We start from the raw sequence: 24,600 nt of genomic DNA, 5'->3' as shown, positions 1-24,600 counted from the left end.
ACTAGCAAAACCTATATTGGGTCCAGTCAAGCTCGTTTGAACAATCATAAACTCAACCCTGGATAGCTATGGTTTTCCAGCAGCAAGGCTTGATCAAAGCAACTTAGTGCAAAGCATTTAACAGTACCTAACAATGAAATAAAGCCACAAAAGAAACACAACACCAATGTATAATAAGCATTTGCAATCCAACAGGTCTCGCATTTATGAGAGTTTGAGCTATTGACGCTGTAATTACAATAGCTTAAACTCCCGCAAATGAGCAATCCATTGCATTGTAAATACGTTTTTGGGGAAAAGTGCCCAGTGCCACGCTTTTACTTGAATAGCGTCCATAGACCTTTCATTAGACGCAGATCGTCTAACAAAAAGGACGCGTTCGCTATTCAAGTGAAAGCGTGGCACAGACGCTGCCCTGGGTGAGAGTGCAATGATTCGTAGAGTAGGGTTAAAAACATCCATCCCTTGCATGAACGTAGCATGCTACGTGACTGGCATGTTGCAGTTGGCAGGACTCTCACGTGTATTTTGCTATAGGTCCTTAATCTCCAAAACTCATGTCAGCTGAGGGTTTGATTTGCTATGCTGGGTATTTATAAAGTGCTTTATTTCACCTAAGAACACTTCCAAGGCCTCATGGTGGGATAAGAGAAATGGCAAAGTACAGCCAAGGGAGGGTATGATGGAGGAGCCTTATGGATGGAGGTGTCTTTCATAAAAATACAGGAAAGGCCAACAGTAGGTCAAAGCCCTCTGATTGGCAGAAAGGGAGGGAGCAGGAGAGTAAAGGGAGGTAAGAGAGGAGAGTGCACGAGAGAGAAAGGAGAGGGCGGGTGCTGGACTTGGCCCTTTTTCCCCTAAATGTTCTCGCTTTTGTGGGAATCAACATCATGTTTGAGAATCTGAAATACCAATGTCAAATGTGATGCAATGGTGTACACACCTGTAATTCCCCCATTATAAGAATGCACCTTGGTAAAATGTCGCTTTTAAAATGGGTGCCATGGCTGTGTGTTGTGCCGGCTGGCTGAGGTGGGTTAGCAGTCTAGTTGTTGTTTCCCAGCAACCCCAGCTTTTGGAGGGAAACCTGGCACCCAGGGTGCTTTGCACCGCCCCCTGAGCCAGTCAGGACTGGTTTCCCCAGACGCTTCTAGAAGCTTCTGGCACTGTCTGGTAGGTGGGGTGAGGGGCATATAAATAGGGGGGCTGCGCCACCATGTGCTCAGACAGAGCGTGGACTTGAACGTGAGGGGACCTACTGCCAGGAGGTACCGCCACATGGGCCTGTGTGCTGGCCCCTGTGCCCAACTGCAACCCCTCTGATGTCCACAGGGCTAGTGAGGGCCCCACTGCCGGAGTAAAGGCTGCTGTATCAGGAGGAGTGCCACGTTACAGAGGAGGATGGTTCCTAGGACCTACAGCCCTGTCCTGAAGAGTGCCCACTGACTGCTGACCTTGCCCAGTAGTGCCTGCTGCTCTGCTAGCCAGCACCTGAAGAAGAAAGGAGCGCTATATTGGTCTGGCCTGTACTCCCTGCCTGCACCCTAGCGCCTCGTGGGACCCTGACTGCATGCCCTGCGTAAGGTGAGCGCTAAGTCTGGCGGGCGGCGCTACACTAAGTGACTGTATCCTGCCTGATATCGAGCGCTTGGCAAGGGTGGCGCTAGGTACTGTTTGTCCAGGAGAAGAGGAGCACTGGCTTTGGCCCCTGAAGCTGGTGGGGCTGCCTAGCGCCTGTTCAGCGCTATTCTTCATGACCCAAGGGTGGTAAGGGGCATGTGGCCAGGGAGACCTGTGCACTTGTTTTCACAGCGGGAGCCTACCCCGCGTGATTGCCGCAAAGTGGGTCTTATCCTGAAATTAGCAGGAGCCTACCCGCGTGAGGACGCTCTGCTGTCTGAAAATTATAGCTGGTGCCTAGCCCGCTTTATGCATATTGTAGTAGCGGGTGCCCACCCTGCAAGTGTTTCCAATTGAAGGCGGTAGCCTACCGCCGCAACCCGGGTTGCAGAGACGAGCAGGGCTGCCGCGATGCCCCAGCGACACGGAAGAAGTCGGGACCTCGCCCGGCCGGAAGTAGGAGGGGCCTCTCCGTGAGCGGAGGAGTGTCCCAAAAAGAAGAGGAATGACCCAGGATCACGGCTGTTGGCCTGGGAGTCCCGGAGCGCCGCGCGGGCCTCCTATAGAATTCCCGGGTCCCAGGAGGGGACCCGGGTGAAGCCGCGTGAGGTGAGGGCAGAACGAGGGCGGGAGCCTACCGCCGGTGAAGAGGTGCTGTGGAGAGTCGGCAGGGCTCCCAAGGGGAAGGGAGAGTGCCGCAGTGCCAGCGGCTGCCTGGAGAGTACGGACGGAGGGCTGTCGAAGGCACCTTGTCGGTGCCTGCCCCCACCGCATTGCAGTACTTGAGACCCCGGAGGAGGTGAAGGCCGGAGAGGAGATGGCCCGGGCGGGGAGAGACAGGATCCGTGCAAGAGGAGCCTGGTGAGTGGGGGCCCTTGGGAGCATCGCCTGAGGTTGATGCCCAGATGTATTCAGGTGTTCTTGTGCCTATTGTAAGGCCCTGATGCTTACGGGTTATGCCTAATGGGCCGTTCTACTCCAATCTAGGCATAATGATGCCTGCTGTAGATGTTCCGATCTAAGGATGTCTCTATGCTCGCAGGTTGTTGTATCATGTGTTTTTGTTCATATTGAGACGCCTCATGCGAGTATGCCAAAGGCCAGATGATTATACTAATGCCAATGTGCTAGAGTTTTATTGCCTGCTGTTATATGCCTAATGTTTTCCTTCTAGGATGGTGCATAGTGTGTTGATACACTGACCGGACGTGTTATTCTGGGTCTATTGTTTATGCTTCATGCCAATGAGGATGCCTTATGTTGAGGCCTGATACTTTTAACAAGGTCGTGCAGGTCATGATCTAGCCAGAAGGCCCTGGATGTTATATATCTAGTGATAGACTTTACCTTTGTTCTTCACCCTTCCATTTATCCGAACTGTACCAGCGATGGTTCTGGGGGCGGCCCGTTGGGTGCTGCTCTGTAAATAGTCCCCATATAAACTGTTACCTAGTGCCGGCTGGCACAGTTTATATGCCCCTGTGATTCCATTAGAATGTATTGATTCTATAATACACATACTGTTTTTCCCCTAAACTGGTGTCGTCTCTTTTTGTAGTGTGCCTTGTTTGTCGCCTGTGTGTGCTGCGTAGATGCTTTACACATTTCCTCTGAAGTTTGGCCCACCCGCTCTGCACCACACTACCCCATTTCTAACAGCGGGTGAGAGGAATTGGAGGGTTGTAGTACTGTGTTCTAGAGATAAAAAGGCAGTCCAGATGTGATCCTACTGAGTTGGGCCTCCACCCCTCCTGGGTGGACTCCATAGAGTGGTGGCTTAACCATCCCTCTGGGGTTGCACCACTGTCTGTCCTGGATGGACTCTGCAAAGTATTTTCTGGTGGCTTATTAGTACGTCCAGGAGTTTGGCCTCTGCTGCTTCAGGGTGGACCACCACCTGGCCAAACTCTTGGGAGCACCTTCTCTCCATGTGAACATGCTCCTGGAGAGCGTGGGCCTCATTTGTGGCCGGCTTGTGGATGGTCATTGAGAACCTGCCTGTTTCCAGAATCAGGATCAGGGAGGTGTTTGGGGTGTTACAAATCCCTAATTGATGAATTTTCTGGTAAATAGATTAGTACAGGTGCTTTTCAGTCGGGTATGGTGAGGTGTCTGTCGGATTTCACAAGGAATTTTTGCATACACACAGACAAAAACGCACACACCCTCTCTGTTTTGAAAGTCTTCGAAAATGTAAGCAAAGAATTTTTTTTTTTAAAAAGGTGTTTTTTCTCACCTAGTACCCCCACCAATTTATATTATTCTCCCATAACACTGCTCCTAAAGCCCCACTCAGGAGCGTCAGGGTATCATTGTCTGTAGGGGGGGGGGGGAGGGTGGTAGAGAAGCATTGGTGTTTCATAGAGAAGGGAGGTGTGGTGAGGGTGTCATCCGGCAAGGGGAGTACTGGCGGGTGGCAGGGTGACAGTGTGGTAATCTGGGGAGCCTGTCAGTGTGGGTTCGGCAGTGAAAGAGAAGTGTGAAGGTGGGGTTTGTCGGTGTGCAGTGACAGCGTCTGGTGGCTCAGTATGTGGGGAGTGTGAGGGGGAAGGGTGTTGCCAAGGCCGTCAGTGCTGTTTGGGGGAGGGATATTATTGCAATGGTGTAGAAGTGTGGGGAATTCATGTTTGAGAGGCTGTCAGTGCTATTTGTGTGAGCAATTGTTTGGTGTACCAGAGTTGGGTGTCTGTGTGTAGAAAGTAGTCAGGGGGACGCCAGCACGCGGGTTTCACTGTGGGAGTTGGAAGGTTGCTGTGCCTGAGTGGAGGGTGGAAAGGTGTTTCGGTGGCAGTAAATGCTGAGGTTATCGTAGCTAGTTGTGTAGGAGTGTTTGTGTGAAGGGTTGGCATTGTTTTGGAGAGCCAGTGTGCAGGTATGATGGCATTGGAGTGTCACTGCAGACCGTGACATCTTTGTGGTGGGTGCTTGTGTTTGCGGGGTGGAGGGGGGGTCACCCGGCCTGTGGTGGTCAGGTTCTGCCCAGTGTTGTCAGGCATGTGTCTCCGTTTCCTCCCTCGTCCAGGGTTCAGAGGCCACGGTACATCGAGTGCTGCCGCATTTCTTCACTTGGCAACGCCTCGCGGCTCCCCGACATTCCAAGCTGACAGCATCCCAGGTGCCTGCCCCCCCACCGGCCCTGTGGGAGGCACGGGCAGGGGATGAGCGCGCGGAGCAATGACTACCAGGGGGGGCAGTACACAGGAGCCCCCTCCCCCAGGGGCACGAACGAGACAGTGACTGGCGCGTCCAGGGCCGTCCAGAGGCAACACACAGAAACATCACCCAGCGCAGGACAGCAGCCAGAGATACTGCTGAAAGGCAGCAGGCCCACAGATGCTACATACATTCATTCCAGGCACCTAGGGGGCGAAGGGAAACATCTAGGAGTAGCACTCTGCCGCTTGTACATCATCAGGAGCGTCTCCTAAATACACTGGAAATGGAAGTCAGGTTCATCTGTCGGGTCAATACCCTGGAGCACCATTTACTATTCAAACATACTACTACTCAGCTGCAGTACACAGTGGCAACACCTACAGGTATTACCTAGGGGCACCCATGACGAGTGTTAAGATTCATATGGGCACCTTTAACGTGCAAACTGCCAATAGGAAATCACACATGAGTACCACTAGGGTGACCAACTCCCTCTGGGTCCTCGAGGGTTCTGTCTCCAGTTCAGAACTTTTCACCTACAAAATCACTGTCTGTTTTTAGGTGTATTAGACTAATTAGCTCAATAAAATAAAAGACTACAACACCCTGAAAGCAGTAGGTGACTTGAAACAGTTTCCATAAGGAAGGTGTTTATCCCAGGCATCTCACGGCAATACCACCGTAGAGCACAAACAACGGGAAGCAGCCAGGGACGTGAGCCACGGCCACCCAGAGACAGCACTGATGTTACACTTGGGGCAAATACAGCTGCCAAACACAAGCAGAGAAGTGGGACCAGTTAGAACGTTCGCTCAGGATTGCAGACAGGAAGCACAATTCAGAGCAGCACCCACATGCACCAGCAACTGGCACCACCAATGGAAAGCAACCAGGATCACAAACATAAGGCACCCCCCCCCACACAGCACCCACTAGCAGAACCTCGGACACCACTCATGGATATCACCCAGATGGCACACAAATGAGGCAGCATTGTGAGGTAGTGGCAATGGACACAACCGAGGGACAGCACCAAGGGGCGACAGGTACCACATAAGGGCAGCACTCAGAGAGAAGGGTGAACACATAGTGACAGTACTTACAGTACAGATGCCAGGAAAACACACACACTAGGACCAACCACCTCATAGTCCATCACTCGCAGGCACTACCCGGAAATAGCACCCACTTGCACCACAGGGGACCTGCATTCATTACTCTCAGACACAGTTAACTGGTATCATACATGAGCAGAAGAAACACTACTGGCAGAACCAGGGACTGCTGAGAGCGTGTGATTGGGGGAAAACTCACTAACACAACTTTCATTACAAGCCTGTGTTTCTGCCCACCCCAACTGCGAGAAGCAACGGTAGCAACTCTGTGATATTTGGTCAAAAATCACTAGAGAAAAAATAAAAAGCATGAGAAACCAAGAGGGGAGAAGTGAGAAGCAAGAGAGAAAAGGGAGTGGAACCAGAGAGAGAAGGGAGAAGAAAAACAAGCATTGATGAGGCCAGGAAGTCTTTCTTTTTGTTTTGTTAGGGTAGGTATTTGGACTTTGTTTATGTTGCGCCTCCCGGTCCTCATATTGAGGCAACACATCGGGCTGGAAAAAAAAGGGGAATCGAGTTTTGGGCCCCTTTGCTGAGCAGAGTTAAGCTGTATTTTCAAAAAGGGGGAGAAAGAGGGAAATGATTCCGCCCGATTATCCCGACACCAAGTAAGTGCTTTTACAATCCCCACAGGCGCCGACCAGCAGCGGACTCCAGCGGTCTCCGTTTGTTTTGGCAGCGGTTCCGGCCACCATAGAGACTCTGCACTTTTCCATCATAACATTGCCGAATACTAAAACGGCAACCTTTTTACCTCATTTTCCTCCAAGGTTGGAAGGGATACGATCAACTCTACATCCATGGTGCAAAGTTAGGTCCCTATACATGTATGTAATGGTCTGTCTTTCTATATGGTATGTGTGTGTTTAATCACTGAGTGCTAATGAATGTATTTAAAGACACATGGTTTTTAATCACACGCCATTGGGCTTTTTTTTCCCCGTTTTCAAAGTATGGACAAAGGCACAGGCATTTCTACTCTCTGTGTCTGGTGTATGTATAAAATATACGAATACCATGGGGGGGGGGCTATGCACCCCCTTAACCACATAGTGTGTTTTTTCTTCCTTTCTTACAGATACTACGAGACCATTATTTTGCGTATGTACTAATGCATGTCTTATTATTGCAGCATTTAATATAATTTTTAAACCTCACTTGCGCACGTTTAGGAGTGGCGAACACAGGGCTGTTCCCTGTGTAGTCCTGAAGAAGAGTTTGGGGAAGCTCGAAACATGTTGACAGAAACTGCTAGGTACACCTAACTCATCGCCAGTAGGATCCCTAGCACTCTACCCCGTTTTTAATGTACCCCCCAGGAGTAAGAATAAATCATTTGCCGCTCACTAGGTAGGTAGTTTTAACCCACTTTAAATAATTCCACTCCACAAAACACTTTTTGCACCACACATAGTCCATCACTTAAGTGCTCCTACGTTGTTCGCAAGTCGCAGCACGCCTCAGTCCTTAGAGGGCTGGGATGGACCCAATGATGAAGCATGTCACCGTGGGGAAACCCCTGGTGAGTGAGGGGACACAAGAAAGAAAAATTATTTTCTTTCTTCTAAAAACATAGTGATTCCAACTCCAGCGAGTGTTGTGAGCACTAGTCACAGAATAGCTAGGCTCTTGACTTTTGGTTCAAAGGGTTTTATGTTCACTGTCAATTTTCAGAGTTAAGCTGTGCCATGAAAGAAGAGTACAATAGAAAAGAGTCAGAAAATGAAACGTGCGTTGTAAGTGGCGCCCTCAAAAGACGTACACAAAACATTGCTCAGTAGATAATTTCACATTAAGAAGAGCCAGTTTTTGTTGCATCTTTAAGACAAACTAAATACTTGTACGTCTTCACTTCGCAAACAAAAAACGTAAATCAAGTATGTTGTGACAGAAAAGTGAAACCAATTAATGTACAAGAGTAAGTAAGGGATAACACTGTGCCATAACAAGAGGCTGAGAAACACAAAGTGTAAACACTTCCTGAACAAACGAGTGGAGCGTTGCGAGCGAGCAGCCCACCTCTCTTTCCTTCTTTCATTTAGATGCTTCACTGTGAAATGGATCCAAAAAAGAGGAAGCATGCGAGTGGTGCGCGCGCGCCACAGCGAGACATGTGGTTTCAATTATTTCACCCGTGTCTGGGCACGATAATTGAAACCACATAGCAGCTGTGCGCGTAACAGACACAAATAGGCCATGGGTGGAGCAATGCGCCCGCCTTTGACCAATTACGTGCTGTCTTTGATAAAAAGACGCATGCCAAGGCCAATAGCGTGACCCAAAAGGAACAGCATACGCACAAGCGTATGCGATTCCTAGGTCAGTTTTCAAACCCCCTACATGAGGTCCCTCTCTGCGAGAGTAGTGCTGCGCATTGCAACGCAGGCGCGAGACCTAAAAATAGAGCATAGTTTTGTGAATTTCAAAGTGCACGATGAGCAAAATCTACCGGATGGTTCCGGAGATGTGATTTTTCAAAAATTTGATCAGTAAATTTCAACCGCAAATAACCATTGTTCAACAAAAAAGTGAGCCAAGTACTACTTTAATGGCTCGGATTGGGTATCCAAATTCAAAACGATATAAGTCTAGGGGGCCAGTGGGGTACATTTGAACAGTTACCTGGCCACTGGAGTATTTTTTCAGTCCAGTTCCAGCCTGTGAGAAAGTGCCATCTTTCTTGCATGGTATGCTCCCACTTTTTGCTGAATTGCTGTTGTGCTTGGACTGACTGTGCCCTGGGCTCCTGCCAATCAGGCCTCCACCGGTTCTGACCCCCACTTTGGCGGGAAGACTGGCGGGAAACCCTACGTGAGGAAAGGGGGTGTGCCAGCCTGTGCCAACACCACCCTCATGTGGGAGAGGCGAGGTGAAGCACAACTCCGGGCCTCGGCCATCTTGAGGATGGGGAGCCCTGCCCAATCAGAGATAGGCTCCTGTCCCCGCCCACAGGAGAAGAGCAGGCTAGGGGCCTATTGGTCCCTGCCCTTCCACTACCTGTAACGCTCCTAAATTTAGTATTTTAGGGGCACCCTGAACCTTCATTCGTCAGATCCCGATTTGAAAACAAGAAAGAAGATCAAGAAGAAGACCTGCTGGGCAGCTGCTAACAAGAGGACAACACCAACTGACTTGGCCCCAGCCCTACAGGCCCATCGATCCTTGAACCTGCTAAATCCGAGCGTCTCCTGCGGACAGCAACCTTGAAAATCCTGGAGGACCTGCCTGCCTTGAACCTCTTAAAGACTGGGACTCCCATGAGCAGTGGTTCTGCTCAAACAGCAATACCCCTGGTGCCAGCCAGGAACCGCAAATCCAGCACACTCTGCACCCGCCGAGCCTGGTCTGTGCCTGAGTGGACAAAGACCCTGAGGACGTCCCACCGGCGATTCTCGACCTGGAATCCAGTGCCCAAGGACCCTCCTCGACGACCCAGACGCCTGCAGCCTCAGAACAAGGGACCCCTCCAACCGCGACCAGCAGAGGGTAAGATTTCCCAACGTCAAAAGACACCCCTGCACCCGGCGCCGCCCGGCCCCAACTCCGGGGTGCCTACCTATCCTCCAAGATCCCAACTTACCCCTCGAAGTGTTGATCGCTCCTGAAGAATCTCATTCCCCGAGCCTGCAGCATACGTTCACTTTCTAAGATCTCCATTGAATAACATTGAGTGCCCGACGGCTCAAAAGCACCCTGCACCCAGCCGCCCGAGTGCCCCTGGCAGTGCAACCTTGGTCCTAACCTACTTCCCCATTTGCCCTGAGCAAGTGACTAGGTGCCCAGCTCACACAGCCAAGTGGTCTGCTTGCCAGCCGCCACCAACCGAAGGCCCCCTGCCTCTCATTGGATAACATTGGGCCTAACTACCTCTGAACCCGGCTGCCCTGTGCAACTGTACCTACCTGACCCTGGGAGACCTGAGTCTATGCCCAGAACCGTAACTCTGCCAGTCAAGTACTTACCTAAAAGCCGATAACTCACTTTTCTTCCACAGGCTAACATTGCGTGGTTTCACTTGGATATTCTTTTAAGTGTGGAGTTTTGAAACTTTAAAATATTCATCTAAAATCAGCTGAACAACGAATTCCGATTTACTCACCTGTTATCAGGAGAGAACCCAGTGCTTCATCTTTTAGCCCAGCACTAACCCTGAAAAGTTATCCTAACCGTACCTACCAGTAACTTGAATTTCCTTCCATGAGAATCCATGTCTGGTTTTCACCAGAAAAGTTTCTACGTGTCGATTTTCAGAAACTACAAATATTCTTTAAAAAATAGCCTGTATGATTTAAACACATTCTTTCAACCGTTTACAGGCGATGCACCAGTGCTGGATCCAGGATCCAACCCTGAGTAAGAAAAAGTAATCATAACACTACTTACCTGCTAAGTGAATTTTCTCCCATAGGATAACATTGGTGATTCTATGTGAAAAAGTGTCAACTTTTAAAATACAATAATATTCCTTAAAAATCACTACTGTGACCAAAACGCTTTTACTCAACTGTTTACAAGAGATGTCCTAGGACTGAATCTAGGATCCAGTTCTGTGGTTAGAAAAAAAATCCATAAAGTAACTAATTGCATTTAACTAGAAATTCCCATTGAGCTCAATGTTGCATTGTGTTTGAAATAGTGTTGCCCATTGCAACAACGATAACTACTGTACTTAAAAGTCTATTGCCTATTTGCAAAGTATTTAAACTAAAGTAACTCATTCTGAGAAAGTAGAATTTTGATACCTTGTTCTAAAATAAAACAAATACATATATTTGGTCTAGAGTTCAGGTCTTGAGTGTGTGAGACCATTTGCTGACTGGGTGTGTACAACAAATGCTTTGCACTGTCCTCGGACACTGCCTTCCTGCTCGACCAAGCTACCACTTTAGAGAGTAAGGTTATACCTAACTTTAGCCTCTGCCTAACCTCTGGGGACTGTGGACTCTGTACCTTACTTTGGTCCAGTATATACAGAGCCACTTTCTTACACAGCCTTCACAGTACGACAGCCATAGATAATACTGAAGTGGTCCTAATGTTGGGGCTGCAGGATGAAACAATGCTCCGGTTGCGATGCGGTAGGGGTTGGTGGGGGGCACTATGTGGTGTTTCTTCGGTTCACAGGTGACATGAAGTGACTTTGGCCACAGATATTGGGGTCCACAAAGTCCTCTTTCCCAGGGCTGATGGTCAGCTGCGGCTGGGCTTCGGGTCTCCGGGTGCAAAGGTTGGTGCAAAATCCTTTAGTGGGGGCTAGTGTCCCTTTGCAGCGACCAATCTGGACTTTGACGACACTCCCGGGTTCTAAGGACACTGATTCAACTTTTGCATGTCAAAAGGTCATTCTCTCAAGGTTCCCAGCTACTGCTAGCAGCAAATCTTCTCTGGTGGCTAGCACTTTGCCGGTTTGGGCTACTGCAGATTTTTGTCCTTGGAACTAGTCCCAGGATATCAGCAGACTGATACTTCGAGTTACTGCTCTGGGATCAACTTTTCTCTGAACTAGGGTGCACAGAACAAACTTCGATAGCCCAAAGCAGGTGCAGTCCACCAGGCAGTGCAGCCTCTCTTTGAGCGATTCCAAGGACAGTACTTCTTCAGCCCTCTTTCTAAATCCAGTTTGATCGGAGGGTTCTTGGTGCCAGGGGTGCCCTATTTATCAAGCTTTAGTGCCCACGCGCTTATTAGCCAATGGGCTACCAGATCCCCTCCCTTTGGGTGACTACTTTCCGGTGATGTGTGGCATCTGGCGATCCCAGAGTACATCATTCTGGCCACTCCCAAGCTGTCCTGAACCCTCCTTGGATGTTAGGAGCTTGGTAGGCCACCCTAGAGGTATGGCTACTTACCCCCAGGAAAACCGGTTTGGGCACTGGTCTTCCCTCCCTGTCTCCAGCTTGCCTGCCTGAAAAATGGGCAGCCCCTCTCAAGTGTTGTCATTATTTGCCCGTGTAAGGCAGCTTCCCCATTGAAGCTTGCCTTTTGGGCTAACACCCTGAGTTGCTTCCTGCATAGGGGTGGCGACACCTCTCCCAGCAGCATGCAGTGTTTGATCCCTAGCCTGGGAGTCGTAAACACCACCCCTCAGATGGGCAGAAAGTGGTCTGTGTGTCCCAGCTCGTGTGAGGTTACTGGACCACTGGGGCACAGAGTGGCAACTTTCTAAAAGTTGCTTAACTTTTAAAGTGACATTACGTTTGACCTGGGAATCGGGTTGGGTTTAATACCACAATTAATTTGATACCTTGCACCAAGTTATGTGGTTGCATTCAGAAGTTAGCCAGGCCGGGGTGCCAGTCAGTAACCCTGTGTTAACCAATTGGGCTACTAACTTTTCCCCAGCAAAACAACAATTTTCAGGGTTTTTCTGTTAAGACCTATACGTGTATATGTCCTATTTAACAATATACAGCGCCATAGGTTTTTGTTAGGGGACACTCCCATATAATGTTAAAGGAAAGGGTGGCTTTAACATTGGCTTTAATGGCAAAGTTGAACTAGCAGTGTGACACTGCCCTTCCAGTCTGCAGTAGGAGGCCGATAGCCAATTTGTAATGTTAACACACTCAGGATGGCACAATCAGTGCTGCAGCTTCAGGTGAACACTGCCCTATGTACCCTTTGTACCATATACTAGGGACTTGTAAGTCAGTACTTGCCAATTAGACATACACTTGGTAACGGGTAAGAACGCTGGCACTGAGATCTGGTCAGCAAGCCTCAGTGCACTCTCAGAGTTGAAAAACCAGCAGCATCAGTCGAAAAAGTAGGAATGCACATGCAAGAAGAGGCAATTCCTTATACCTCAACTCACTCCAAAGAGAATTGATATAACAAAACATCAAAAAGCCTACATGTACAGTTAATTTTTAAACACAAAACGCAGGGAATGTAACCTGTCACTTTGTAGAAAAGGACATGGCTTTATGGAACAACACCAAAGTGTATATTGGGCCCTACTACGGTGTCATGATGTATGGTGAGTTTATTTTGTATCTTCTACAGTTCTACGAGAGCCAGAAGCACACCTCAGAGGTAAAGCCTGTTGGACTTGTAAGCAGTCTTTGGTGCACTGCCATGACGCAGTACTTTCTGTAACTTCAGACAGGTATTTGTTGACAATGTTCTCCAGATTATTTACTATTCAAATCAAAGGTAAACAACGCTGTTTGAAAGGTAAAAATCTAAGGACTGATGAAACACATAGGTGAAACTTGCAGGACGAAGGGATAAACAATAGTTTGATGGCCTGAAGTCTAAGACAGTTGGGTGCAAATCAACAAAGCCGCACAGGCTGGATATTATTTCTCTGTTCAAGCAGAGGTGCATACTGGAGGGCTGTGTTAACTCAATCAGTGGTCAAAGACAGGATGCAACAGTAATGGTGTTTTTTTCTTCATTTTTTTATTGCCAATTGGTCCTAAATTGAATACAATAAACAACCTTTAACCTCTTCCGTGCTCATGGCGGCCACCACCATGAGTCACGGTGGGTGTGTGCGCACGATGGCCGGGGGCCGTCCGAGCCACGCCCAGGGTTGGAATGTCCCAGCACAGCGGCGGAATTCACGCCGCAGCGAAGCGGTTAATCAGTACATGTACACAGATGCAATTCTTACACATTGAAAGCCAGCTATCAATTTTAATATTATCACATTTTTCGTTTGTATATCTGATGCTTCTCTGCACCTATTGCTCCCCAAGTGGGGAAAATCCATTGACCGGCATGCATATCATCCCTCTACTTTTGCTCCATTCCCCCCAGATCTTTGACCACTTTTGGGGACAGTCTCTTCTTTCATAAACCACCCTTTCCGCCTGCATACACCAATCCATATTGGCCTCCCAGACTCGATATCTAGGCACAGTCACCCCCTTCCATGTCCTCGCGATGTTGCGTTTTGCAACCATCAAACCTAGGGTGACCCAGGTTCTTTCTCTAGCCATGAGGTCTGGTTTTTCCCCCCAGATATTTAGGCGAGGCCTCTACTTCCTTCCTGCACAGTGTTAGCATTCTTGATATTATTTTGACCCAGTATTTCCGGATTACTGGGCAGTCCCACCATTGATGTATAAAAGTTCCCACCTGACCACACATCCTGGGGCACAGTGGCGAGATGGCCATTTTAACTAGTGTCATACTTGTATAGTATGTTCTATGTAATATCTTTAATTGAATTAATCTAAATTGAGAGCGTATGGCCACCTCCCGAGGGGACGCCAGCACCTCCTGCCACTCCTCGATCATGTCTCCGATGTCATCCACCCATTTGGGGCGTATTTTCCCTAGTGTTTCAGGTCAATTGTTTAATATCTTCCTATATGTTAGTGATATTGTTTTCTCTTTGAAATAGTCACCGAAGAGCCTATCTTCTAGGGGGGGGGGGGGGCGGGAGTTTCGTGCCGCTAGGAAAGGCCCTTTGCAATGCGCTTCGTACCTTGAGTTATTGAAACGTTTCTCCTGAGTCAAGTTCATAGTCCCTTTGAAGGTCTCTAAAGGGTATAGTCTTACTCGCGCCCGTAAGTCACCGGCCTTGGAGAGACCGATGAGGTCCCATTTGTCAAAACCAGGTTGATTTGCTGCCAGTCCAGGGTGTACTGACTCCCAGAGTGGAGTAGCCATAGTTAACTTATCTTTCCACCCCAGTGCCGCATGCGCGGTGTACCATAGCATAATTGCAGGGCTCGACAAATCCGAAAAATGGTACTAGTCCTGCAGGTCTAGTACCATGGAAAATCCCCTCGACCTGACTCCAACCCACTTGACCTCCGTCTCTGAAAACGGAGCAAAAGTGACAAGATAACAAGATTTAAAGGCATGTTTATTGCTCATTTCCTTTGTGAGCAATAAGATTGCCTTTAAATCGTGTCATCTTGTCACTTTTGCTCTGTTTTTAAAGACAGAGGACAAAAGTTAGTTTAATTTCCTACTCGCCAGAAAGGGCGAGTAGGACCTAAAAATAGCTCGTCCTCATCCATTCTCCCTCGCAAATGCGAGCGGGCGAGTGGATTTGTCGAGCCCTGAATTGTTGTCGATGTTGGTTTGTATCGTGGTGCACTCAGTTTCCCACCATAGATCGCTCTGTGATAGTTCCCTGGTTCCATTATATGTCTGTCCATCCTATGAGCTGGTTCGGTTTGTGGCAAATGTACCCAGTGATTCGCTACTGTAAGTTGAGCTGCCCAATAGTAACATTGTACTGCCGGAAGGGCGATTCCTCCGTCATATCATCTCTTTGTCAGTTTGGCCAGTGCTATTCGGGGGATAACATTTTCCCAGATGTGTGTACATATCTCTGATTCTATAGCTTGAAAACACTGTGATGGGACGGGATATTGAGTGTTCTGTAGGATACAAACAAAACAGGGGAGCACCATCATTTTATATAGGGAGGCATTGCTCAGTAATGACAGGGGAAGTGTCTTCCAATGTTGCATGTCTTCCTGTAGTCGACGTAAGGAGAGAGCTAAATTATAATTGTAAAAGACTGCCGGGTATGTGGTGACAGATTCCCAAGTATCGGAACCCTTAGGTTACTCGTCGCACCGTGCAGACCCTGGGAAGGTTGATGCCAGGACCGCAAGGACATATTAGCAACAGTAATTCTTGGGGTGCTCTCATCCCCATAACCAATCTATACTGACATATGTTAGACTATACTACCTTTAGAGATGTACCATTCAAGGATAACATTCAAAGCAGTATTGTCAGAGGACAATTTGAGCAGCAGGCTGTGCCAGTGATCTACTTATATTCACTCACAGTTACCTCGCCTCAAGCAGAGAAATAACCTCAATGTATGGGCACCAGCCCAGGAGGATCCAACATATAGAGGCCAATGTCTAACATACCAATGCCTAGACTGTCCTGGGAAGACCCGGTCTGTTTCTAACCTTGGAGCAAATCTTTAAAATGAAATGTCAGTAGACTGTTACAATGAAGAGTATGTGAATACAGCAACTACTGCGAGCTCGGGTCCCATTTTTAAATTCATGTTTTGTTCATGTGACAAATTTCTACATATAGCACTCCGACACTAAGCGGTGTATCACTTGCACCCTAGTTTAGATTTGTTCACCATTTTGCGAGTACATTCAAGGTTCACAAGATTCTAAAAATAGATCTACTTCGGTACACTGGCCAAAGAACTGACATCCATTAAACATCTGAGCCTATCAAAGCATTGGTCATCATAGTGCATACTTGATGTGCTTGCAAGGCAAGAGAGCATCATGAATACCTAATGTATTCTGAAAAATGTCTCCAGAGGAAACACTTCAGTTGACTGCATATCAAGGTTCCTTTATAGAATATAAGGTCGCTATGACTTTAGATAAATCCTTCTATATAAAAGCAGTGAGTCCTTACTGTATAGGCCATACAGGATTTTGCATGCTTCTGTTCAACAATTAATATAACTTTCTAATGAGTTAGTAAGGACAAAGTACAGGTTCACACGGGAATGATGCAGGCAACTGCTTGAGGCAGTGGTCAGTCACACTGTGATGTTACTCTACAGATATGAACAAATAAGTCTTCCGCCTTTTAAGAATTTTCACATGTCCTACACTCGAAGCACAATCCAACCACTAGAGAGATCTAAGGCTGTATACCTAGAACGATAAGCTTTTGTCGGAGCACTGATACTTAGTTGGATGAACAGCCAATCTGTTCTTGGAAGGTGGAGAGAGCGTCAGATTTCTGATAGACTAATGGGCATAAATCATATAGGAAAAGGGACTCTTGTAAGTCCATTCACCCTGCATGCATTACGAAGATAGCCTGGAAGTTGGAGCACTGTTTAAATTAGAAGCAAAATCAGAGCCATAAGGCTGTGTTAGGTAATCAGAACAGACATGGATGGAGAAGAGACAAGAAACAAAGCTCTGAAATATTTGCTGTTTTATAAAGTACTTGCAAGGTGACCAATGTAAAAACTATTTTGAAAATCCCTGCTCTCCGCTTGATTCACTTTTCTGAGCTATTAAAACTGTATGTTATCTGCAGCTTCCACACATCTTTTTGGCAGCTTCTTAAAATTTCAGAGCTAATTTATTTTGAAATGTCTCTCTTAAGTTTCAATAAGCACATTACAAACGTAGTGCACAGTGAATGGAGACAGTAAATAATAATAACATTAATTTCAAAGTAGTATGCAAAAGTTAATATATGGCTATCATATCAGTGGACATGCAGATAAAAAGTTCAGAATATGCAAGGGAATAGATCAAAACCGAAATAAAACAATTCAAAAGTAAACCAAAAAAAACGCAATAAGAACTGGCTTGGAATGGTGGTTTCAAAAATATAATTGTGGTAGACTAGGGGAGGAGGTCAGAGCACATCAAATGGTGTAGAGGGTAGGCGGGGAGCCGTGGATATTCATAAATCAAGTCTATGATTAGTGATGAGCATGATGTAGTTAAGTGAGAGGAAATCATGTGTTCTTGGGGAGTCTGGTATCATCTTCGAGATTTTCTGTAAAAGAATAAAATAACTTGTTCCATAAACTCGCAATACAACATTTTCATAAAACCCCTAACCTATTACTGCTGCAGCGCAGGAGATTCTACTGTGGCCCATCACATGACTGATTAGCCAGTAAAATACAGGTGGTAAGGACTGCGCCTTCCCCTTCATAGTGAAAATGCCTTTTTCATAGGAGGCCGGATCAAGGCATTTGTTGGCAGTTTTGGCAAGTTTGGGGTGCTTGTAAAGACAGACTATACAGCTTTACAATTTGTAAAGGTCAGGAAGACCAGTAACGGATGTCAGTACAGTGCAGATATCATGCCACCGCATTCCGAACAGTCCCAGAGCATGTGCTTCAAATCTGCACTAGGGGAAGCATAGTGGAGACAGTCTGAGATGGTGTTTTCACAGATTCTGCTTTATCTGTTGGGAATTCAAGAACTAATTTAAGTATATCAGAGATGCAAACCTGTAGGTTATAAACACAACACTGTATCAGACACATTAATCCCAGGCAAAACTGTTCAAAGTCAGTCTCCAAAACTCTGAGACCTACTGGAGCTGCGAAAAAGCCAGCAAACTTGGGCCACATGCTGCTGGACTGCACTCTCAAATCATTTTTTGGGCAAAAATAGGTAAAACCAGATTACAAATTCTAAATCTGAACAGGACACCAAATCTAGCCTCGATTATCCTGGGTATTCTCCCCCCAGACATGTAATCCACGCTGAACAAGGAAGACCGCCTGTTATGGGACATCCTCGTCTCAACCAGCCTTAAAGCCTTTCTCTTTGAATGGAAAGGCTTTCCCAAACTCTCTCCCCACACTTGGTGGGGATGGGAACAAGTCATCAAAAGGGCGGATAACTCCACCAACACATCTAAACACCACATCAGGGAAGAAAAAGATCTAGTCCAAGTCCAACCTAGACAATTTCATGTTTACCACATCCCCATAGCTACTCCCATGCCATCCCCACCTCCTCCCTTCACTTACCCCCACCTGCCGCCGGGCATATCCCTCCCCCCTACTCTCTCTCGTCTGTCCTATCCTCTCCTTTACTAGCGCTCTTCTTCTGGCTTCACAACAATCAGTTGTGGCGACCCTCACCAAATACATTCACAATTCATCCCCTCAACACTCTCCACACAAACAACATCCTCATCGTCATCTCACATACATACGACTACCCATACTGAACGCTTTATTCGAGACCTCTCTCAAGTAAACAGAACACTGTATCCTACTGCATTCATGTCTCCCCAACGGGCTATCGTTTATTCGCTATACACTTATCATGTCTGCACTTTTTCGCTCTTATAAAATTTCAATTAAAAAAAAGATTTGGTTTAATAATAATGATTAAAACATCCTTTAAACTCCCACGGAAATGGATGCCAATCAAATATACACACGTTGCAGATAAAAGAAGCAGAACAATCAACCACTACTAAAACCCTGAAGCAGCAGGTAAAAACACAGATGTCCGCAGCAGGTGCATTAACACGAGCTTCAACACTGGGATAGGTACGTCACCCACATCTCACACAAAGTAATTACTGCGGCACATTATTTAAACTTGAGCTAACACTATTTCATCATGTAGTACAGAGTTCAATCTTTTTTGCTGAAAAAAATTCAGTGACATCTAAAGACTAGATACAGATCAGTGAAGCAAACCCATTAACCCACTCTTCTGTCTTACACAGTCTGTCCTCGGTAACTTGGCGAGCAGGTAAAATGTTAACCCCCTTGTTCTTCGCCTCCACTTTTAGTGCCCCATAAGAGCTGCCAAATAACATAACACATGGTGCACATGTGGTGATGCGGCTACAGCAGCCTCTTGATGGCTGAGGTGGCCATCCCACTTATTTGCTCGCTATCTTCTGCCCTCTGAGGTTCTCTATTTGCACGACTTACCGAAGCCTTTAATAAGCTCTGTAAAGACCCCAGGGTCGCTCTCCATCAAACACCACTCGCCCGCGCTACCCGCCATCCTCGCGTCGTAGCGCAGACTGCCTCTCTGCTGTTGCAGAACTCGCGGAGCCTCCAGCGCCTGCTACCTAGAGGCGACAGCATCAAGTACCCATCCCAGTAGCCTCCGCGCGAGGACAGGGAGCGCCAACACCTCTATTACGCCGCTCTATGGCCACCGCGGACTCTTACTGAAAGCAAGCAGTTTGCTGTTATTAAAGTTATACGACACGTTGGCATTCATTGTAATGAATAGCATAATGGTATTATATTTAAAATATACTGAATTATATTACATTTTCTAAAAGTGTTGCATGTAGCTGGATATATTTTTACACGTATTAAAACGCGAAGAAAATGTAACTTGATGTGTATGTAATATTCTCTCATAGCAAGCCAGGGTTCTTGTTAAATAGTTGTGTGTTGAATTTATTGGCCGTCTTTCCCAATCTGACGATACTGAGGAGGAACTCCGACTCAAGGTGGCAGCCTCCTCCGCTCAGTTAGGTGTGAATCAGCGCGGACGCCATGTTACAATGGGAAAATTCGAGTATATAATAGTTACTGTCTCACACCTAAATTGCGAGCTATTAAAAATAACCTTTCAAAGATGGAATTGAATGTATGAATAATACGCCGCGTTCAAAAAACACTAGTTCATTTTCCCTAAACGAAAACAAAGCCAAACAAGTTAAAGCAGCCGATAAGAGAAAATGTAGGAAATGAACAGCACATTTTGCCCCAATTGCAAGGCTTCTTTCATTGCGTGCTCGTGATGCGATTGGCGACTTTATTTAAGTGGCAAGGACACGGAGGTTGGTGGCTTCGGGCCTTCGCCCGGTGAAAGAGAGGCCTACCAGGTTGGACCGCGTCGAGACACCTGCTGTGACGTCATTGATTGCCAGGTGGGCCCCGGATTCTGTAGAAAAGCCACAGTTGAGGGCGGATAGGCGCGTAATTTAATACTCGTGACGCCAGTCTTTCGTCACACAAATCCTGAGAGGTATTAAGTGGTGTTCGGTGGCGTCATGTGTGACAGACCTGTGAAGTGGTTGAAACAGTTGGGGAAGGCGGGAAAAGGAGCACGTGACGTGCTCGTGCTACCATGGGGAACGAGAGCTCGCTGGTGGGAAAGAAGTGAATTTGCTGATCTCTTCAGACTTTTGACGCGCTACATACCACACTAATAGGGCATGCAGATCACTTCGCCTCTGCTGAAGGAGGACAGTACCTCATCAGGACACAAGCTCATTGATGCCTGATGCAAAGTGCAAGTACCCGACACTTTTAGCCTGGATTTTGGAAAGCACATAGTAAAAGCCCTGGAATCTTATAGTACAAATGCCAGTACTGAGTACTATTAGCTAAATCATTTACTATTCAGACCCATGGAACTAAACCGTCAGGTCCACACTGTTAGAAGTGCCATTATTCATTTTATTTGGCAGCAAGCTTTTTTTTTTATTTTTTTTATTGAGATTTAAGTTGCAAGTTTAAACAGATTAAAACATATCCTTCCCTTATTCAGAGTATGCATATACATTTTGTGAGAAAATATATTCAAAAAGAAATACAAAACATAGAGAATGAAAAAGAATACATCTTTTTAGGTCATTACTCCATCAATCCAGTTTTGAATTGGTGTCCAAATTTTTATGCCAAGTAGTTTCCTTTTTCTTCCCTTGGTTGCATATATTGCCATTTCAAGTTTGTATCTGGCTAAGAATCGACCCCTCCACGTGGAGAACAACGGCGGTTCTGGGCTGATCCAATCCTGCGTAATACATGCACGCAATTCAGACATCATGATAAATAATAAGTTAGCTTGTTCTAGATCCATTGAGTCTTTGGAGACACCAAATAGTAATAATTCAGGTGATATAGCAATAGTTTTACAGAAAATGTTTTCAATAAAGTTTTGAATATCAGATATTAACCTTGCAAGTTTTGCACAAGAGTAAAACATATGTATTGTGTCAGCCCCTCTCATATTACACCGATTACAATTAATTCCCGCAGAAGACCCCCATTTCAAAACCTTAGCAGGTGTATAATAAAGGTCACACAGAATCATATAATGTTGAGTACGGGTGCGCCCAGAGAATAGGATAGTGGTAGCCATTTTATTCGAGTCTTTTAAACATAAATCCTTTGTTCGTAATTTTTCTTCCCATTTACCACACAGATTATTAAAGTCGTCCGGAAGGTAAGTCATTAAGATATTATAATAATAGCCTATTTTTCTTTTATTGGTTAAGCTATCTATAAGCAAAATTGGCTCTAAATCCTGCCTTGCTATATTTGAAGGTAAGTGTAAAAAGCTATGGATCTGTAAGTATTTAAAATAATCATGGGAAGGAATTTTGAAATTCTTTTGAAGTTCACCAAAAGAGAGTAACGAATCGTAGTTATGTGTGTATAAGTCAGAAAGAAAAAAAATCCCCTTATTATTCCATTTTTTCATCACTTGGTCTCTAAAAATTGAAGGGAAGCAATGGATTGAATTTAATGGAGTGTATCTTGTGACTTTTCTGATACCAGCCACTTTTTTAATAATTCGCCAAGCTTTATAAGCTGCCGTTAGAATCTTAAATTTTGTTTTTTTATAGTAGCTTGGTTCTATTATTTTTAGCAGATGATGATTAGCTTCAGTATCTAATACAAGTTCAAATATATTTGGGTATATTGCCAAAGAAGTAGGGATTTTATTACCGACAATCAACGGAGATATATATTGAAGTACAGCTGCTAGATAGTAAAATAGAAAATGTGGTGCAGCCCAACCCCCTCTATCTTTCGGTATAATCATCTTCTTATATGCTCGCCTAATGCCTCTATAGCCCCACAAAAATCTAACTGCGCTTCTTTCAATTTCTTGAAAAAAGCTTACAGGAAATTCTAGAGGGATTGTTCTAAATAAATAAATAAATTTCGGCAATATAAGCATCTTTAAGACATTATTTCTACCATGGAGAGATAGATGTAAATGATTTATTCTTTCCAAGGTTAACTTCACCTTTTTAAGAATCGGGGTATAATTTAGACTAGGAATCTTTGAAATAGGTGTAGTCAGTTTAATTCCTAAATAGACTGCCTCAGAAACTATATTTCTAATTGGCGGTGGATTTGGACCTATAAAAAGAACTTGAGTTTTAGACAGATTTAATTTATATCCAGAGAAAGATCCAAATGTCTCCGCTAATTCTTCAATCCTCAAAAAGGTTTTTTCAATATCTTTAGTAACCACTACCAGGTCGTCTGCATAGGCGAGAGCTCTATATTCAGTGCCTCCTAGCTGTACCGGTACTATATTCTCGTCCCTATTTAACTGATTAAGAAAGATATCTATATATATGGCGAAAAGAAGAGGAGAGGATGGGCATCCCTGGCGTGTTCCTCGCTGAATAGGGAATAATGCAGACTTTGTAGAGCCTATTTTGATTGCTGATACTGGATTTTTATATAATGCCTTAAATGCATTTATTATTCCTGGTCCGAAACCTTTCAAGGATAACAAGTCCCAGAGATAGAGCCATGCCACTCTATCAAACGCTTTTTCAGCGTCTAACAGGGTAATCCCTATTGATGTATTAGAGGCCTCTGCCCAATCCATCATAGCTATGATTCTGCGTATATGGTCAGCCGTATCTCTGTTAGGAATAAATCCATGTTGCCAACGAGAAACAATTAGCGGTATTATCTTTGATAGTCTTGTGGCAAGTATTTTCGAATATATCTTACTATCGGCATTGATTAAAGATATTGGCCTATAAGAAGCTGGATTAACTGGATCTTTATCTTTTTTTAAGAACGTCATGATTACTGATGTAGCCCAAGATTCTGGTGGTACACCTTTTTGGGCCTCTAGAAACATTATAAGCATATCGCGCTTTATATAGCTTCTAAAAGATTTATAAAATTCTAGCGGGATAAGGTCCGGACCGGTTGCTTTGCCTATTGATAGTAAATTTAGTGCGTTTTCAATTTCTTCCCAAGTAATCGCAGCATCCAACGCCAGCTTTTGATCATAAGAGAGGGTTGGTAGGAGATTTTCCATGGCAAAATTCAAACATATATGAGACAAATACTGGTCATTCTCTTGTGTGTAAAGTTTAAGATAAAATTTACGAAAAACTTCCAGAATTTCCTCTTGTTTATTATGCATTTGTCCAAATTCATCTTGAATTATATTAATAGTGTTGTAAGCTTCTTTTTGTCTAGTTCTTTTTGCCAAAATTTTCCCTGTATTTTCACCTATTTCATAAATCTGGGTCTTATAACTTGCCATCTGTTGTGCTGATTTATCTGCAAAGAATTCGTAACAGATAGCTTTACTGATCGCTAGACTCGATTCTATATCAGATATTGGTTGTTGGCATACGATTGCTGTTATTAGTTTCTTTTCCCAAAATAATACTTTCTCAAATGCTTTTTCATTCTTTTCACGCATAATTTTCTGTTTTTTAATAGTATAAGAGAGCGTCTCTCCCCTTATCCCTGATTTGAACGTATCCCACACAATTTGCACAGAAGCAGTTCCTCTATTGAAATCAAAAAATTCTTTCATCCATATAGCCATCATATCTAAGTATTCTGAATCAAATAGTAATTTACGATCAAAGGTCCAAAGCTTCGGTTGAATAGTTGAATTATCAGTTTTGATTTCAATCAGTATGGGGTTATGGTCAGAGATTATGCGTGGAAATACCTCAAAATTTGTATCCTGAATAAACGATTTCCTTAGGAGAAAATAATCCAAACGTACAAACTTTTTATGTGGATGGGAAAAGAATGTAAACACGGGAGATGGTGTTTTTTTTTCATAGACTACATCAGCTAAACCATGGTCCAAAACCAATGACCGTAAAGACATAAATGACTTCTTTTTAACCCCCTGATAGCAGGATACATTGCAAATATCCTTATTAGAATCTAAATGAATATTAAAGTCACCACAAAGTATTAATGAGGAAGACCAATTGGCTAGTTCCAAATTTAGAAGATCCAGGATAGCTGGGTCATCCACATTTGGAGCATAGACAGCACAAACTGTCCATAATATGTCATTGATTTTGAACTCTGATATTGCCCATCTACCATATTTATCTGCCTTATGACGAATTAGTATGCCCAGGCCCTTCCTGAATAAGATAGCAACACCTTTTGTTGTTGAACCTTGGGACGTACATACAGCTAACTGCATACCTAGATCTGTATATAGATGTCTATCCTTCCACATTATATGTGATTCCTGAATACACA

The 24,600-nt window shown here is 45.2% G+C and overlaps 2 protein-coding genes across 6 annotated transcripts in view; one reads left to right on the top strand and one right to left on the bottom strand.

Moving 5' to 3' along the window:
• The window catches only part of UCHL5 (ubiquitin C-terminal hydrolase L5), a 244,634-nt gene extending 225,148 nt beyond the window's left edge, over positions 1–19,486 (bottom strand). The window contains exon 1 of the mRNA XM_078641508.1: positions 19,285–19,486. Coding sequence (XP_078497634.1) covers positions 19,285–19,360 — 76 coding nt within the window. The 5' untranslated portion in view covers positions 19,361–19,486. The remainder of the gene's footprint in view (positions 1–19,284) is intronic.
• A 635-nt stretch (positions 19,487–20,121) lies between these two features.
• Positions 20,122–24,600, top strand: part of RO60 (Ro60, Y RNA binding protein) — a 306,652-nt gene continuing 302,173 nt past the window's right edge. The window contains exon 1 of one of the 5 annotated variants that reach the window (XM_078641476.1): positions 20,122–20,243. The gene's annotated coding sequence lies outside the window, so the exon portion shown is untranslated. Of the gene's footprint in view, positions 20,342–21,523; positions 21,545–24,600 lie in introns of those variants that run through there. The other 4 variants (XM_078641493.1, XM_078641479.1, XM_078641499.1 and 1 more) reach the window with 4 other exon arrangements.

Source organism: Lissotriton helveticus, chromosome 1_1, assembly GCF_964261635.1.
Source record: "Lissotriton helveticus chromosome 1_1, aLisHel1.1, whole genome shotgun sequence".
Lineage (NCBI taxonomy): Eukaryota > Metazoa > Chordata > Amphibia > Caudata > Salamandridae > Lissotriton > Lissotriton helveticus.
This window is presented reverse-complemented; position numbering and strand designations above follow the sequence as displayed.